We start from the raw sequence: 15,369 nt of genomic DNA on the forward strand, positions 1-15,369 counted from the left end.
ACTGCTGTTGTAAAAATCACTCAACCAAGTCAATAGTGTTTTTCAACCTTGGGGTCGGGACCCCATGTGGGGTCACCTGGAATTCATGTCAGGTTGCCTGAAATTTCTAGTAATTGAAAAAAAAATTAAATAAATTACTAATAAAAAATATTTTTAAATGATTCAATATGTATTTCATTATAATTAAAACACCACACATTTTTCCAAATAAAAATCAAGTTCAAATAAAATGCAGGATATAATATCTGAATGGGTATATCTTCATGTGACCGCATGCGTTACTACGCTTCAACCTGCCCGGGCACAGTTGAAACCGGACCGAACTTCACCCGCCTGGCCCCGCTAAGACATCTCCAAGAGAAAAATGTCTCCATTTTGAATGTCTGGGGTCGCCAGAAATTTGTGATGTTAAAATGGGGTCACAAGCCAAAAAATGGCTGGGAACCACTGATGTAACGCAAGTGGACACGATGGGTTACACACGAAACCTGGAATGAGACTGAGATTCATGAAAACCCACATGTCTGGATTAGAAAAAATACTAGGATCATCAAATTTAACACAGAGTCTTTATTTATAGATTTATATTAGACCATTTACAGCCATGTTTTCAGATCAAATGCACTGACACCTCGGTAGCTTTTCCTGTCCAAATTTTGATCCTATTTTGGGCCCCAATTTTTTATTAAAAATTCATTAATTTTGGGATGGCTCAGAGCAAGAGTATAATTTTTTTGCATTTACCTGAGGTCATCATTAGGTCCATCCTGGGGGGAAATATGTCTGAATTTCTCTTTTATTACTGAGTCACTTTCATGGTAAAACCCAGGAAACATAGGTGATAAGGCCAAAAAATTAATTATTGCGATTATTTTTCAATATTATATAGGTATGAGGTCATCATTAGGTCCATCCTGGGGGGAATATGTTGAAATTTCTCTTTTATTATTGGGTCTAAAAAGCTGGAAAAGTGCCAAATACCAAAATGAACCCAGTTTCATAGAAGCACCCATATAACATGTGTATACTACCACAGCGTTGCTACTTAAGTTACCATGGCAACACAGCTGCCTCCAGTGCCACAGGGCAACTTGGCTGAATAAACCGACACATTTCATCTGGTTTTGCTGGGTTTTTTTTTTTCTCTTCTCAGCTGCTCACTGTGGAGGTCAGCATGCCTTGGACCAGAGCCCAGGTGGAGCGTCACGCTGGTGGAGCAGAAACCATAATGGACCAGTACAACATCGACGACCACCACTATGAGGGTTCCCTGTTCCCGGCCTCCGCTCTCATCCCGGTCACCGTCATCTGCATCCTCATCTTCATCGTCGGGGTAACCGGCAACACCATGACCATCCTCATCATCCAGCATTTTAAAGACATGAAGACCACCACCAACCTGTACCTGTCCAGCATGGCGGTGTCGGACCTCATCATCTTCCTGTGCTTGCCCTTTGACCTCTACCGCCTGTGGAAGTATGTGCCGTGGCTCTTCGGGGAGGCCGTGTGCCGCTTCTATCACTACATCTTCGAGGGCTGCACGGCGGCCACCATCCTCCACATCGCGGCGCTGAGCATCGAACGCTACCTCGCCATCAGCTTCCCCTTCAGGAGCAAGGTGGTGGTGACCAAACGCCGAGTGCAGTACATCATCCTGGCCCTGTGGGGGTTCGCGTTGGTTTCAGCCGCGCCCACGCTCTTCCTGGTCGGGGTGGCGTACGACAACGACACGCACCCCGACTACAACACGGGCCAGTGTACACCCACCAGCTACGCCATCAGCTCGGGGCAGCTGCACATCATGATCTGGGTTTCCACCACCTACTTCTTCTGCCCCATGCTCTGCCTCATCTTCCTCTACGGCTCCATCGGATGCAAACTGTGGAAAAGCAAAAACGACATCCAGGGACCGTGCGCTTTGGCCCGCGAGAGGTCGCACCGGCAAACGGTCAAGATCCTGGGTGAGTGGGCTCCACTTTACTCCACTTCCACACCAAGCATGCATTATAATTTAACAGTTTCATTTCTTTTTTTTTTTTTTTTTTAACCCTTTCATGCGCGAATTATGAAAACCTTAGTCGAGATTTTTCTCCTGAGGGTTTTTATTCCTCTTTAGGCATAAAAAAAACAATGCAATTGATTTTTTTTTTTTTTTTATGAACCTGTTTTTCATGGAGTTAGAAACATGTCCACTCAACTGGACACCATGCATTTAATTCTTGAGGCAAAGAAACATGTATTTAACCCTTTCATGCATTAATTATGAGAACCTTAGTTAAAAAATTTTTCTTGAGGGTTTTTATTCCTCCATAGGCATGAAAAAAACAGTGTGATCAAGTTTGTTTGTTTTTTTTCATAGAGTTACAAAAATGTCCATGCATTTAACTTTTGAAATAAAGGCACATGTTTAAAACCCAGTATCAGAAAGTGATATGAAAACAATGAAATTAAAAAAAAATCAGATGTTTTCTCACATTTTAACATATTCTAATGCTAGTTATTACTATTTTCATGGAGATCATATGAAAAAAAAAAAAAAAAAAATCAAACAAATAACAATTGATTAACGCTGAAACATGTTAGTGCAGATCAGGTTTATCCAGAACAGCAAAGTTTCAGTAATGGTCTGAATGTCAGTGTATGGGATGATGCATTAGTGTCCACTGTGTCGGCTGATATGGAACTAAAACAACAAAACCCATGAATATACAAGAGGACAGCTGTGGAATAACTGTCCACTGGAGTGACCACTATGCATGAAAGGGTTAATATACTGTATTTATACATTTTTACAAGAAACAACACAAAACAACCCCCCCACACATCAATGAATTTACAGCACAGGTGTCAAACATGCGGCCTGGGGGCCAAATCCGGCCCGCCAAAAGGTCCAGTCTGGCCCCTGGGATGAATTTGTGAAATGCAAAAATTACACTGAAGATATGAATCATTTTAGTTCAGGTTCCACATACAGACCAATTTAATCTCCAGTGGGTTGGATCAGTAAAATACTATCAGAATAACCTATAAATACTCACAACTCCAAATGTTTCCCTTTGTAAATGTAGACATTTGCATGTCATTTTACTGTATTTACACTAAAACAAACTAACATTTCACAAAAACACAAATAACCTCAACAAATATGAACATTTTGAAATGTCTGAAGTGTAATTTTAACAATTTTCTGCCTGTTATTAAATGTTTTGTGTGTTTGTTGATCCACTGTGATCTGTACGTTTTGTAATTTACATGCGTAAATGATACACTGAGACATAATATTGCTAAAATTGCACTTAGTTTTCTTAAGAAATTTCAGTTTATTCATGTTATTCACATTGTTTTAAAGGATAGTTGGCAGATGTAAACATTTTCGTTGCATAATTTTACTTTTTTTGCTCTAAAACATAGAGGAAAGTTTGGAGTTGACATTATTTATATATTATTATGTTATTATTTCTCTAGTTGGGCCCACTGCAGATCAAATTTGGCTTAATGTGGCCCCTGAACTAAAATGAGTGTGACACCCCTGATTTACAGCAACACAGTCCTGACAACAATAAATTTATATGCTACAAATTAGCAATCGTTTATCAAATAAGAGAAAGAAAAATAGTCGCTTTTCCATTGGACATGTACGCAAAACTTCTCTTGATCAGAAAATCGTACACTTTGTGCCCGGCTGCACCCAGTTGCTCAAGGTAACGTTAAAGGTTTGTATTTTTTTATACTTTATTTTCAACAGATTTTACATTTTTTAACAAACGGACAATAAAATGAAAATGTAAAGACATAAAAGAAGCAACAGACGTCAACAAGCACAGATAGGGCAGTATCGAAACTTAAAGCACAACGGTAAAGAAGACGGTCACTACACGCTTTTCCATCTGACATCTGTGCAAAACTTTAACGATATTTACAAAATGTTGAAAAAACAGAAGTGCATAAGGTCAGTTTTTCCAGTAAATCACAAATGCGATGATTTGTTTATTTATTATCGCAAGAAGTCATTCCATAAACATGGCGACGAACGTAAATACGGTGTTGATTTACAGATATATTCACTATTATTAGATATTACCACTCTATCTCGCACTAAATTAAAAAAATAATCAGTTTCCTGGTGTGTCCACACATACCGACACGTTTCTTCTTCTTCTTCACTTGCTGTAATGTCTGTCAACATCTGTTTTTTTAATTCACCTGACTTTAGCTGCGAAAAAGGTCTTTCCATTGCAGTTTTGCGTGATATCCCATTTGCACTACGCCTGAAAAACCACCTCTTGCCAGCGCAAAAACTTTTAATCGAAAAATGAGATTTTTGGTGAAATTGTCATTTTTCCATTAGGTAAATTTTTATGTGCAAGTTATATTTGCGCAATTTGAGGGTCAATGGAAAAGCAACGATGTATGTAATGAAGAAAACAGCAAGGTCAGTCACTCACATCAGTCACCTCATTGAAGAAATTTTAACACGGGGTGCCATATCTGGTCAAACACTGGTTAAAAAAAACAAAAAAAAAAAACACAAAAAACACCTCTATCATCATTATAATATCTTAGTCTTTCCAGATGTAGCGTCTTTGCCAGTTCCCTCATCCAAAGGTCAAACGTGGATACTGAGTCCTTCTTCTGCACTCTCAGGATCAACTTTTTAGCGATCACCAACCAAACAAAACAGCAACTTTCTCATATTTATTGGCTGATGGTAAAGCATGAGAAACCCCAATGATGGCAATGATTGGATTTGGATCCCAGGGCTTCCCAAAAACCTCTGAAAAATTATTCATTTCCTGTTTAACCCATAAAGACCCAAACATCCACTGGTGACCAAAAGTATCTACTGATCTAAACTGTTTAATACCTGTTGATCCACTAATCCTTTCAATACATGTAAATAATTGGTGTAAAATACAGTTTGTCATCTTTTCATGGTCATCAGATATGACCCATTTGGACGTTCAGGGACTCCGTAGTGAACATGGAAACATCGTCATCTTCTACAAAAGTAATGGACAGTGGACTGAGACACTTGTTTTATGTTCAGTTAATGATATATTTTGCTGAAAAAGTCACTTTTTCTTGCGTTTTCTCTGTTTTTGATATAATAACCCTCAACTTTAATCTGAGCTTTGATGAACAACTACATGATCAGTGAATTGAATGTGGGAAAATACCGAATTTTTGGTGAAAAAACATCAAATAAAGAGGACAATATAACAAGTGGTGCCAGGCACAACAAACCCCGCCCCTCGCACGTATTGTACCTCATTTTGGTATCGATCCAGCTGATGTCATCATGTCTATGCATGTGCTGGTGTCAGCAAATCAACTGCCTCTATATATGTGTGACGTTTGAAGTGAATTGAACCAAAATTGATGTTTTTATAGGCATTTGAAATTTCACCCATTATAAGTAAATGGGAAAAAATAAGATTAAAAAAAATTCCTAAAAAATTTCAACTTTGACCTACTTTTCCCAAAATGTAATGACTTTTATTGTGCATCACTAGCAATCTATAAACCCAATTTGGTATGAATTCAACCAATAGTTTTGCTGCTACAGACATTTGAATTTTCGCCCATTATAAGTAAATGGGGAAAAAAAAAAAAGATTAAAGAATGTTCTAAAAAAAAAAAAAAAAAAAAAAAAAAAAAAAGTAAACTTTGACCTACTTTTCCCAAAATGCAATGACATCTATTCTGGGTCACTGGTAATCTATAAACCCAATTTGGTATGAATTCAACCAATAGTTTTGCTGCTAGAGTGTTTACAAACAAACAAACAAACAAACCGAACCAAAAACAATACCCCTTTCCTCCCTTTTGGGGGGCAGGGTAATAAACATTTTCATTACCTTAAAGACACATATGATTCAATGTTTTCTCTGCACACTGTTCCATGTAAAAGTAAAACAGGCAGATTTTGGAGGGGCATAAATTTAATTTGAGTGTGTTCTATCAGTGTCCACATTAAAAGACAGTAATGTGGTGATAGATGGAGTTAAAAGACTATTAAGTGTTTCATAAATATCATGATAGTTTAAGAAAAAGCCTTAATTGTTCAAGTAAAAAATTGTGTTTTTAGGAGAATAAAATAAAAGAGGACAGTAAAATTATCAGTTGAAACCCAGGAGTGTGAATCTGTGAATGTCTTTCCAACTTTAATTCCAAAAGTCTGAGCATTTAAGATTTGGGAAACCTATACGTTAATATAATTTAAGAGGCTGTATTACATTCCTCATTTTAATGCAAGCGACAGACTGTCCTGCTTATATTTTCTATATTCTATGTGTATTCTCTGAAAACTTAGAACATTTCTTGAAATATTATGACTTTATTCTCACATCAATATGACTTTTATATATATATATATATATATATATATATATATATATATACAGGGTGGGGAAGCAAAATTTACAATATTTTGAGGCAGGGATTGAAAGACGGTGTATGACCAATTAGTTTATTGAAAGTCATGAGAATTTATTTGCCACAAGAAAATTGACATAATAGAAAATGTTTTTATTCTATGTGTCCTCCTTCTTTCTCAATAACTGCCTTCACACGCTTCCTGAAACTTGCTCAAGTGTTCCTCAAATATTCGGGTGACAACTTCTCCCATTCTTCTTTAATAGTATCTTCCAGACTTTCTCGTAATAGTTTTGCTCATAGTCATTCTCTTTTTTCCATTATAAACAGTCTTTATGGACACTCCAACTATTTTTGAAATCTCCTTTGGTGTGACGAGTGCATTCAGCAAATCACACACTCTTTGACGTTTGCTTTCCTGATTACTCATATGGGCAAAAGTTTCTGAAAAGGTATGGATAATAGTGTTAGGTATGATTATGACATCAATATATGTTTGGTTTCAAAACAATTGACGTAGTGCCTGCTGAGAAAAAACAACTAAATGTTTATTGTAAAGTTTGCTTCCCCACCCTGTATATATATATATAATTAATATTTTCTCAAAATGACACTATTTTTTATTTCACTACTGCACTAATCATCTGTCATAAACAGAAACCAGATTCTTGATTCTAGAATCTTATTGTTATTCATAATAAGCACTTTTGCCCAGTATGATTAATGAGTTATGGCTTAATTCATCATAATTTTAGCAATACGTTGCTCTAACTTGCTTATGATGCTTGCTTAGATGTAGACAAAATGCATTTGGAAATCTAAACATATATATATAGTCATTAGAGTGTTTATTACTCAGTGCTATTACGATTTTTATTTTATATTGTTTGTCTTTTGCATGATTTTTAAGCATGCATATTTCTTCTCACACTTTATTCCATTGCTGCCTTGACCATTGAATTTTGTGGAATCAATAAAGTTAATGTAAAAAAAGATGAAATAAAACACATAATTTTTGCGCAATTTTCCAATATAATTCTGATAAATGTATCTATTCTCCAGCTAAGCAAGTGTAAAATTATAAAATTAAATAAACCAGATGACACCTGATGCTGACTGATATTATAGAATAGAAAAATAAGTAAGTAAATAGGTAAAATAAGTAAAATGCGGGTCAGACACGACAACTGTCCCAGGTCTGTGAGAGTTAACCCTTTAGGCAACAGAGTTTTTTTTCTTTGTTTTTTTTTTTTTTTCTTCAAAAATATTCAATTTTGATATAAAGATTTCAAAAAGCTGTTTTTTTTTTCAGTTATGTTGCTTTTCGTAATATTGCAACTTTGGCTCTTAAAGGGTTTAAAGTCGTCGCTGGTTGTTGTTGTTTTGCGTTTGATGATTAATTCTGTTTCGTATGACGCTAATCACGTCCTGCCTCTGCACACACTGTCTCCATCTGCAGCCCGGCTGCCAATCTGGCCTGGCCTGGCCAATCTGGATTATCCAAATAGTTAATCACAGTCCTCCATTAGGATATTAATGCCGTTCATTAGCAGAGCACACACTGCACAGAGCCCATGTTGCCAGACTCGTTCCCATTTGTATCCACATTTGTTGAATCCCAAATTGGATTGTCATCAGAGCCCTCCATTAATCAGCCTTAATGGAAACCCACATGCCCCCACGGTCCTGGGTGCTGCTCTAATCTGTGGGTGTCGCATGTCTCAGGAGTCTCGCGCTAATCGCCGTTCCCATAGGTCAACAAATGATCGATTACGGACGATGCTGTGACGTCTGTTTACTCCGTGGATGCACGACGGAGGGTCTTCCATTTATTTACTGCTACTGTTAAGTCTTAGATAATTAAACTGATATATTAGTGTCACACTGAATATGTCCTTTCATTTTTAACACACATTATCGCTGCAGAAAAGACTGCACCCATTATACAAACTGATGATAATTTTATCTGCTTTGGCTGATTCCTGATCAATAGCAGGGACTCGGAGTGCCTCACACAGCAGATGTCAGGCTTTGGAAGCATAAATAAAACTATTATGTGTCCCCTCTTCAGTAAATCTTTTTAGGTATTTTTTTGTATTTGGGTGCTTCTATAAAATTGAGTTCATTTTGGTATCTGGCACTTTATCAGCTTTTTTGACCCAATAATAAAAGAGAAATTTAGACATAATTCCCCCCAGGATGTACCTAATGATGACCTCATACCTATATAACATTGAAAAATAATCGTAATAATTAATTTTTTGGCCTTATCACCTACGTTTCCTATAATTGGTCAGAAAGTCCAGATGAATAAATAGGTTTTACCATGAAAGTGATTCAGTAAAAAAGAGAAATTTAGGCATATTTCCCCCCAGGATGTACCTAATGATGACCTCAGATAAATGCAAAAAAAAATTATACTCTTGCTCTGAGCCATCCCAAAATTAATGATTTTTTAATCAAATATTGGGGCCAAAAATAGGAGCAAAACTGGGACATGAAAAGCTACCTAGGTGTAGGGGTGTTAGAAAATATCGATTCTGCAATTTATCGTGATATTTCATTTCACAATACTGTATCGATATTAAAAAGTAATGTATCGATATTTTTAGGTATTTATTTAAATGCAGATATTGCAGAGGTTCATTTTTGTTTTTCTTTTTGTTTATATTTTGTTGTGACATTAGCTATGAACCAATCGAATATGAACATCTGAGCAGGATCTTAAACTGTAATATCTGTAAAACATCATTTAAATTTTAATAGAGGAACATTTTGTGATATAACATTACATCCTGTTCTGATCAAATAAAAATGTGTTTAGTATTTGTGCATATTTCTGGTGTAATTCAATTCTTCCAGGAGATAATTTAAAAAAAAAAAAAGAAAAAAAGAAAGAGAACCAATAAAAAATTGCCTTTTTAACAGTATCATGATATATCGTGATATATCATATCGTGATCCTAGTATTGTGATTTGTATTGTATTGCCAGATTCTTGCCAATACACACCCCTACCTAGGTGTCAGTGTATTTGATCTGGAAAACATGGCTGTAAATGGTCTTAAATACCACTATAAATACAGACACTGTGTTAAATTTGATGATCCTTGTGGTTTTTTTAATCCAGACATGTGAGTTTTTCATGAATCTCAGTCTCATTCCAGGTTTTGTGCATAACACATCGTGTCCACTTGCGTTACATACAGAACCTGCCCATTTAAACACAAATAAATCACGAATGATTTTACAACAGCAGTCATTTTTGTGAAACACTCTGCCTTGCATAATTAGTTCCATTCCCAAAATGTACCTGTGAAAGAGTAAAGAGATATTTGAAAAAAATAGTAGCGTGTTATTTTCGTGTCCTTTTGACCATGTTACATGCGGATTTTTGTATCAAAAATAATGTAAAATAATATAAAAATGTGTTTAATCTGAAAAATAGTTTCTCTTATCTCAGTAAATATTTATTTCTAAAATAGACCCAAAGTGCTTCCAAACTTACTTCATAACGTTAGTCTACATCTGGTTTGAATTTTCAGCCCCCATGTCCTGTTTTTGGGTTCCAGTTTCATAGAAGCACCCAAATATCTTTTTATTTTTTTTTTCAGGCACCTTTATCTTATCAACATTTTACATCATGTATATAACCCATAAAGACCCAAACAGCCACCTACGACCAAAACATCTACTGATCTAAAATGTTTAAGAACTTCTGAACTACTAATTCTATCAATACATGTTAATAATTAGTTTAAAACGCAATTTGTCATCTTTTCATGGTCATCAGATATGACCCATTTGGATGTTCAGACGCTCCATAGTGAACGTGGAAACACCGTCATCTTCTACAACATTGATTCACCAGTAAAACCCATGGAGATGGATCAATGATAGTGAATGAACACGCTTGGTTTTTGCTCAATAAATGATATATTTTGCTGAAAAAATCCCTTTTTCATCAGTTTTCTCTGTTTTTTAAATAATGAGCCTAAACTTTAATCTGAGCTTTCATGAAAATCTAAATGATCAGTGAATTAAATACAGGAAAATACCTGATGTTCACTGAAATTCTGCCAAATACAGAGGATAACGTCATAATAAATGGTGATAAATCACATAAGAAATGTTAAATATAGAGAAAAGTGAATTCAGGAACTGACACAAAAGTAGCGCTGGGTCTTTATGGGATAACTTCTATATATGTAAAGAAAAATAACCAGAAAACACAAACATACTAATACAGGGGAGCAATGACAGAAATAGAAAAATTATACACAGTAACTTTTTCTTTTTCTTTTTTGTGTGTATTATTATTTTATTCTTGCTTGAATTTTCATTTCTATATTATATTGTGCAAAGAAGTCAGTTAGTAGCGATCAGGAAGCTTGTATCATTTCCATATTTGAAATAAATCAATAAAAAAAAACAAAAAAACTTAAAATAGAGTTAATGGGAAATAACAAGTATATTTCCCATTCCATTCTTTCCTTCCAGAAATCCTTTCCTTATGTTTAAGATAAACACTGAACATTTAAAATGTGTAGCATGAACCAAGGGTTTACATGGGTCTATATGCACGTTACTCTTATCAAGTACAATCAGCTCTTAATAGTGTTACAAATTAACCCAGTTTTTCCAGTAACTGGTGAATTTGTCTGACTGAAGTCTGAGTCTTTTTATTTTATATAGTACATGTGCTCTAATTAACATGCACGTACGCCTGTATTATATAAAATATGACTTCAGTGATGGAGCCAATTACAGGATTCAGTGTGTGTGTGTGTGTGTGTGTGTGTGTGTGTGTGTGTGTGTGTGTGTGTGTGTGTGTGTGGGTGAAGTAAGCATTGCTGGTCATTAATAAATGTCAAAGGTGATCATACGCCATACATCACAGGTTACATAAAGAAAACCAATTTTCATAATCAGTTTTATTCATTAAAGAATGATTATCTGTCATGTTTACAGCAACGCTATAGGATGAGTATCATACCATGTGACCGACAATATAAACACATTCCAGTTTCATTCGTTATACATGACTGTGTATTTGATGAGAAATGCGACATTAATAAATAGTGGCTAAATAAAATTAAGATAAAGATAAAATTGTAAGACAATCAATATGAACCAGATTTTATTTCAATCAGCCTATTATTTCTTGATTTATGTCTAAAAAACTGATTTTCAACTAAAGCGCTCCCATTTGGATGACTTAGAATTTGGGGCACTGTAAAGGTGGTGGTGGTGGTGGTGGGGGTTAACCCTTTCATGCATAGTGGTCACCACAGTGGACAGTTACTCTACAGCTTTACTCTTGTATATTCATGGGTTTTGTTGTTTTAGTTCCATATCAACCAACACAGTGGACACTTATGCATCATCCCATACACTGACATTCAGACCATTATTGTAACTTTGCTGTTCTTGATTGGTTCTTGAGTGGAAATCAATTGTTAATATTTATTTTTTGCATATTATCTCCATGAAGTGAGTAATAACTAGTATTAGAATATGTTAAAATGTGAGAAAACATCAGATAAGCTGCATTAAACATGGTTTCATTTCACTGTTTTCATATCACTTTATGATATTGGGTTTGAAATACATGTTTCTTTGTTTCAAGAATAAAATTCATGGTGTAGCTGAGTGGACATTTTTGTAACTCCATGAAAAACAGGTTGATTAAAAAAAAAAACTAGAAGCACTCGGAGAGCGCAGACCTCCGCCAAGGCTGATCAGTGGGCCCCCCCTTGGGCCCCCCCACCCCCGATCACCCCCAAAAGTTAATCATTTCTTCCTTATCCCATTTCCAACAAACCCTGAAAATTTCATCAAAATCTGTCCATAACGTTTTGAGTTATGTTGCACACTAACAGACAAACAAACAAACAGACAAACAAACCCTGGCAAAAACATAACCTCCTTGGCGGAGGTAAAAATTCAATCACATTGGGGGTTTTTTCATGCCTAAAGAGGAATAAAAACACTCAGGAAAAAAAAAATCTTGATTAAGGTTCTCATAATTAATGCATGAAAGGGTTAAACATGACAAATTCATGGGGCCCAGCATTTCTGGGGGGCTCACAGAGCAGTGGAGGGGGTCCAGCGGACGCAGGTTAGAAGTTATTAAAATTTCGTGTAAGGTCCGCTGTATAATAGAGGTATAAAAGCCAGGAGTCGGATGTTGAAAGCATGTAAAGTTTCATTTTCACTTCACACCAGTGTTAGCTACGTTAGTTATGGACCGCACCCCCACGCATATAACTGCTGCCCCCACCCATCCCCCCGCTCCGACAAATTGATAAGACAGAATTTTATAAAGGGCCCACATCATTTAGCTTTCATGGGGCCCACAGTTGCTAGCGGCACCCCAGCTTATAATACTCAAAAGACGTGGACATTACCCATGTTTGTGTGTTTACAGTCTGACATTTGTGTTTGTTTTCCGTCACTTGTTGATATTAGCTAACACTTTGTCCAAGCTAACACGTACTCCCGTTGTCTCCATCCACGATAACAGCTTTTATAGTGTTGAATTAATGCTGTATCGTAAGACGGAGTGATAAAACATAATAATAAGCACATAATATAAGGTAAGTCCACCTTAAATCATCAGATTTCAGACAATGTTCTCGACTGACCATCGACAAGAAAATAATATTATTAATCCAAGTAAACACTACACATAATCTGAGCCTTATATATTTATTTGAAAATAAAGCCCCGCATATTTCACATATTTTACCTGGAAATATGCTATCATTGCGGTGAATATGCGCCCTTTTTGAAAAATGCAGACCCCTACATAATGTGCGCTGTTTGCTTGATTATGCATTGATTTATGTGATCGCATAATCACGTTTTTCTGGAGGGACTGAATAATAGTAATAAACAGGAACTGCCTAATGATAATTGTCTAATGTACACTACATATTCTGACAAAACTGACAAAATTAAACCCAAAACATAATTTACATTCCCACCCGATTTGAGAGCATGTTGACAACCCTGTAAAAACCAAAAATCAAAAAAAATTATGCCACCACCCTTAAAGGGGTCATATTTTGCTAAACCCACTTTTATTAACTAATAATAGACTAGTTTGTGGTTCATTTATATGCATATTTGGACCCTGACAGTTCGTGAAGTTTGAATTTGAACCCTCCAGGTGCTGCGAAGCTATCTTTATATTAATTTTGGCAAAAATCGAGTGGATTTCTACAACCTGTTTTAATTCCTGCTTAATTTGTTGCATCTATAACTAGTTACGTAACGACATTTGCACATATAAGGTCAAGACTTCAGACAAATATTTCTCCAAGTATGACATAAATGTTTATCAGCAGCAGCGGTTGTAGTAAAAAATTAAAATATGTCCAAACTTCAAGCCGATTACCTAAAATGTTCAGTTGTTGGTTGGATGGAACAGAGCAGCACAGCCAACAACCTGGAGGGGGCGGGGCATGAAGTGGCTCATTTGCATTTAAAGAGCCAGCGCTCAAAACGACCTTTCTAGAATAGAATAGAATAGAATAGAATAAAACAGAATAGAATAGAATAGACTTTATTTGCCATTTGCACAGATACATTGTAGTATAGGTACATTGGAATTCTTGTGCATTTCCCTGAACCACAGAATCCAAAGAAAAAAAAAGACTTGAATAAAAACAGAAACAAAACATAAGCACAGCTAAAACATATGAAAACAGTTATTGCACAAACACAAATACACACTTGTAAAATAGAGTACTGTATCAGAAAATAATAATAATAATAATAATAATAATAATAATAATAATAATAATAATCATGATAATAAGAATAATAATAATAATAATAATAAAAGTACTGGAAGGTGTCATTACTCAGAAATAGGGTTGAAGATGGACCTGTGGAGTTGAATTAATGAAGAATTCAGACTCAAGTATAGTATTTACAGTTTATGCAGACCACAGAGAAATGTTTGAAAATGTATAATTCCATTTAAAGAAGCAAAATATCACTCCTTTAAACTTATTGGCACCAGTGGATTTTAGGTGAAACTATGAATCTTATGGCTAAAAGATTAAACTAGAAAAGCATTCGCAGACCTCCACCAAGGCAGATCAGTGCCCCCCCCCCCCCCCCCCCCATCACCACCAAAATTTAATCATTTGTTCCTTGTGCCAGTATCAACATTTCCTGAAATTTTCATCCAAATCCGTCCATAAATTTTTGAGTTATCTTGCACACGGACAGACAAACAAACAAACCAACGCCGGCAAAAACATAAGCTCCTTGGCGGAGGTAATGAAAGTTCTTAGGTGTTATAATTGACATGATGAAGAAGGTAATGCTCTCTAAATTAAACCTATGTGACCTTTGACCTCTTCCAGTGGTGGTGGTGCTGGCCTTCATCATCTGCTGGCTGCCTTACCACATCGGCAGGAACCTGTTCGCCCAGGTGGACGACTACGACACGGCCATGTTGAGTCAGAACTTCAACATGGCGTCCATGGTGCTGTGCTACCTCAGCGCCTCCATCAACCCGGTCGTCTACAACCTGATGTCCCGTAAATACCGAGCCGCCGCCAAACGCCTCTTCCTGCTCCATCAGAGGCCCAGGCAGGTCCACCGCGGACAGAGACAACTCTGCGTCATTGACCACATCTCCACCCTCAACGAAAGCCTAACGGGAGTCTGAGGAGCGTTACACTGTGACCGTGTTTTAAAGGCATGTTGGGCTTTGAGTCTGAAGAGCTGCTACAAAAAAAAAAAAAAAAAAAAAAAAAAGATGTACAGAGGGAAGGTTTGCTCTTTGTTCCATCGTTGACAAAGTTTGGGAGCTCAACTGCACTTCAATGCAAACTCCGTATTACGACTCGATAGTATTTTGCAAAGACTGAATGATGATGTTCAAGTACGTTGTTCAGTTGTGGAAGAAAAACTTACTGGATTTCAGCAAAAATGTGCTTTTCAGGACATTTATATTTCCCTGTTTTAGTGTTCT

The 15,369-nt window shown here is 36.2% G+C and overlaps 1 protein-coding gene across 1 annotated transcript; it reads left to right on the forward strand.

The window, feature by feature from the left end:
- The first annotated feature begins 1,168 nt into the window (after positions 1–1,168).
- mlnr (motilin receptor) lies at positions 1,169–15,089 on the forward strand. The gene is made up of 2 exons (XM_030152357.1): positions 1,169–1,961; positions 14,756–15,089. The coding sequence occupies exons 1-2, from the start codon at positions 1,175–1,177 to the stop codon at positions 15,061–15,063; spliced, it is 1,095 nt and encodes a 364-aa protein (XP_030008217.1). The 5' UTR covers positions 1,169–1,174; the 3' UTR covers positions 15,064–15,089.
- The last annotated feature ends 280 nt before the right edge of the window (positions 15,090–15,369 follow it).

This window comes from Sphaeramia orbicularis, chromosome 13, assembly GCF_902148855.1.
Source record: "Sphaeramia orbicularis chromosome 13, fSphaOr1.1, whole genome shotgun sequence".
Taxonomy (NCBI): Eukaryota; Metazoa; Chordata; class Actinopteri; order Kurtiformes; family Apogonidae; genus Sphaeramia; species Sphaeramia orbicularis.

Coding starts and splice junctions, on each gene's coding strand:
- mlnr (XM_030152357.1), top strand. CDS start 1,175: ATGCCTTGGACCAGAGCCCAGGTGGAGCGTCACGCTGGTGGAGCAGAA. Junction 1,962..14,755: donor GCAAACGGTCAAGATCCTGG/GTGAGTGGGCTC, acceptor GACCTCTTCCAG/TGGTGGTGGTGCTGGCCTTC.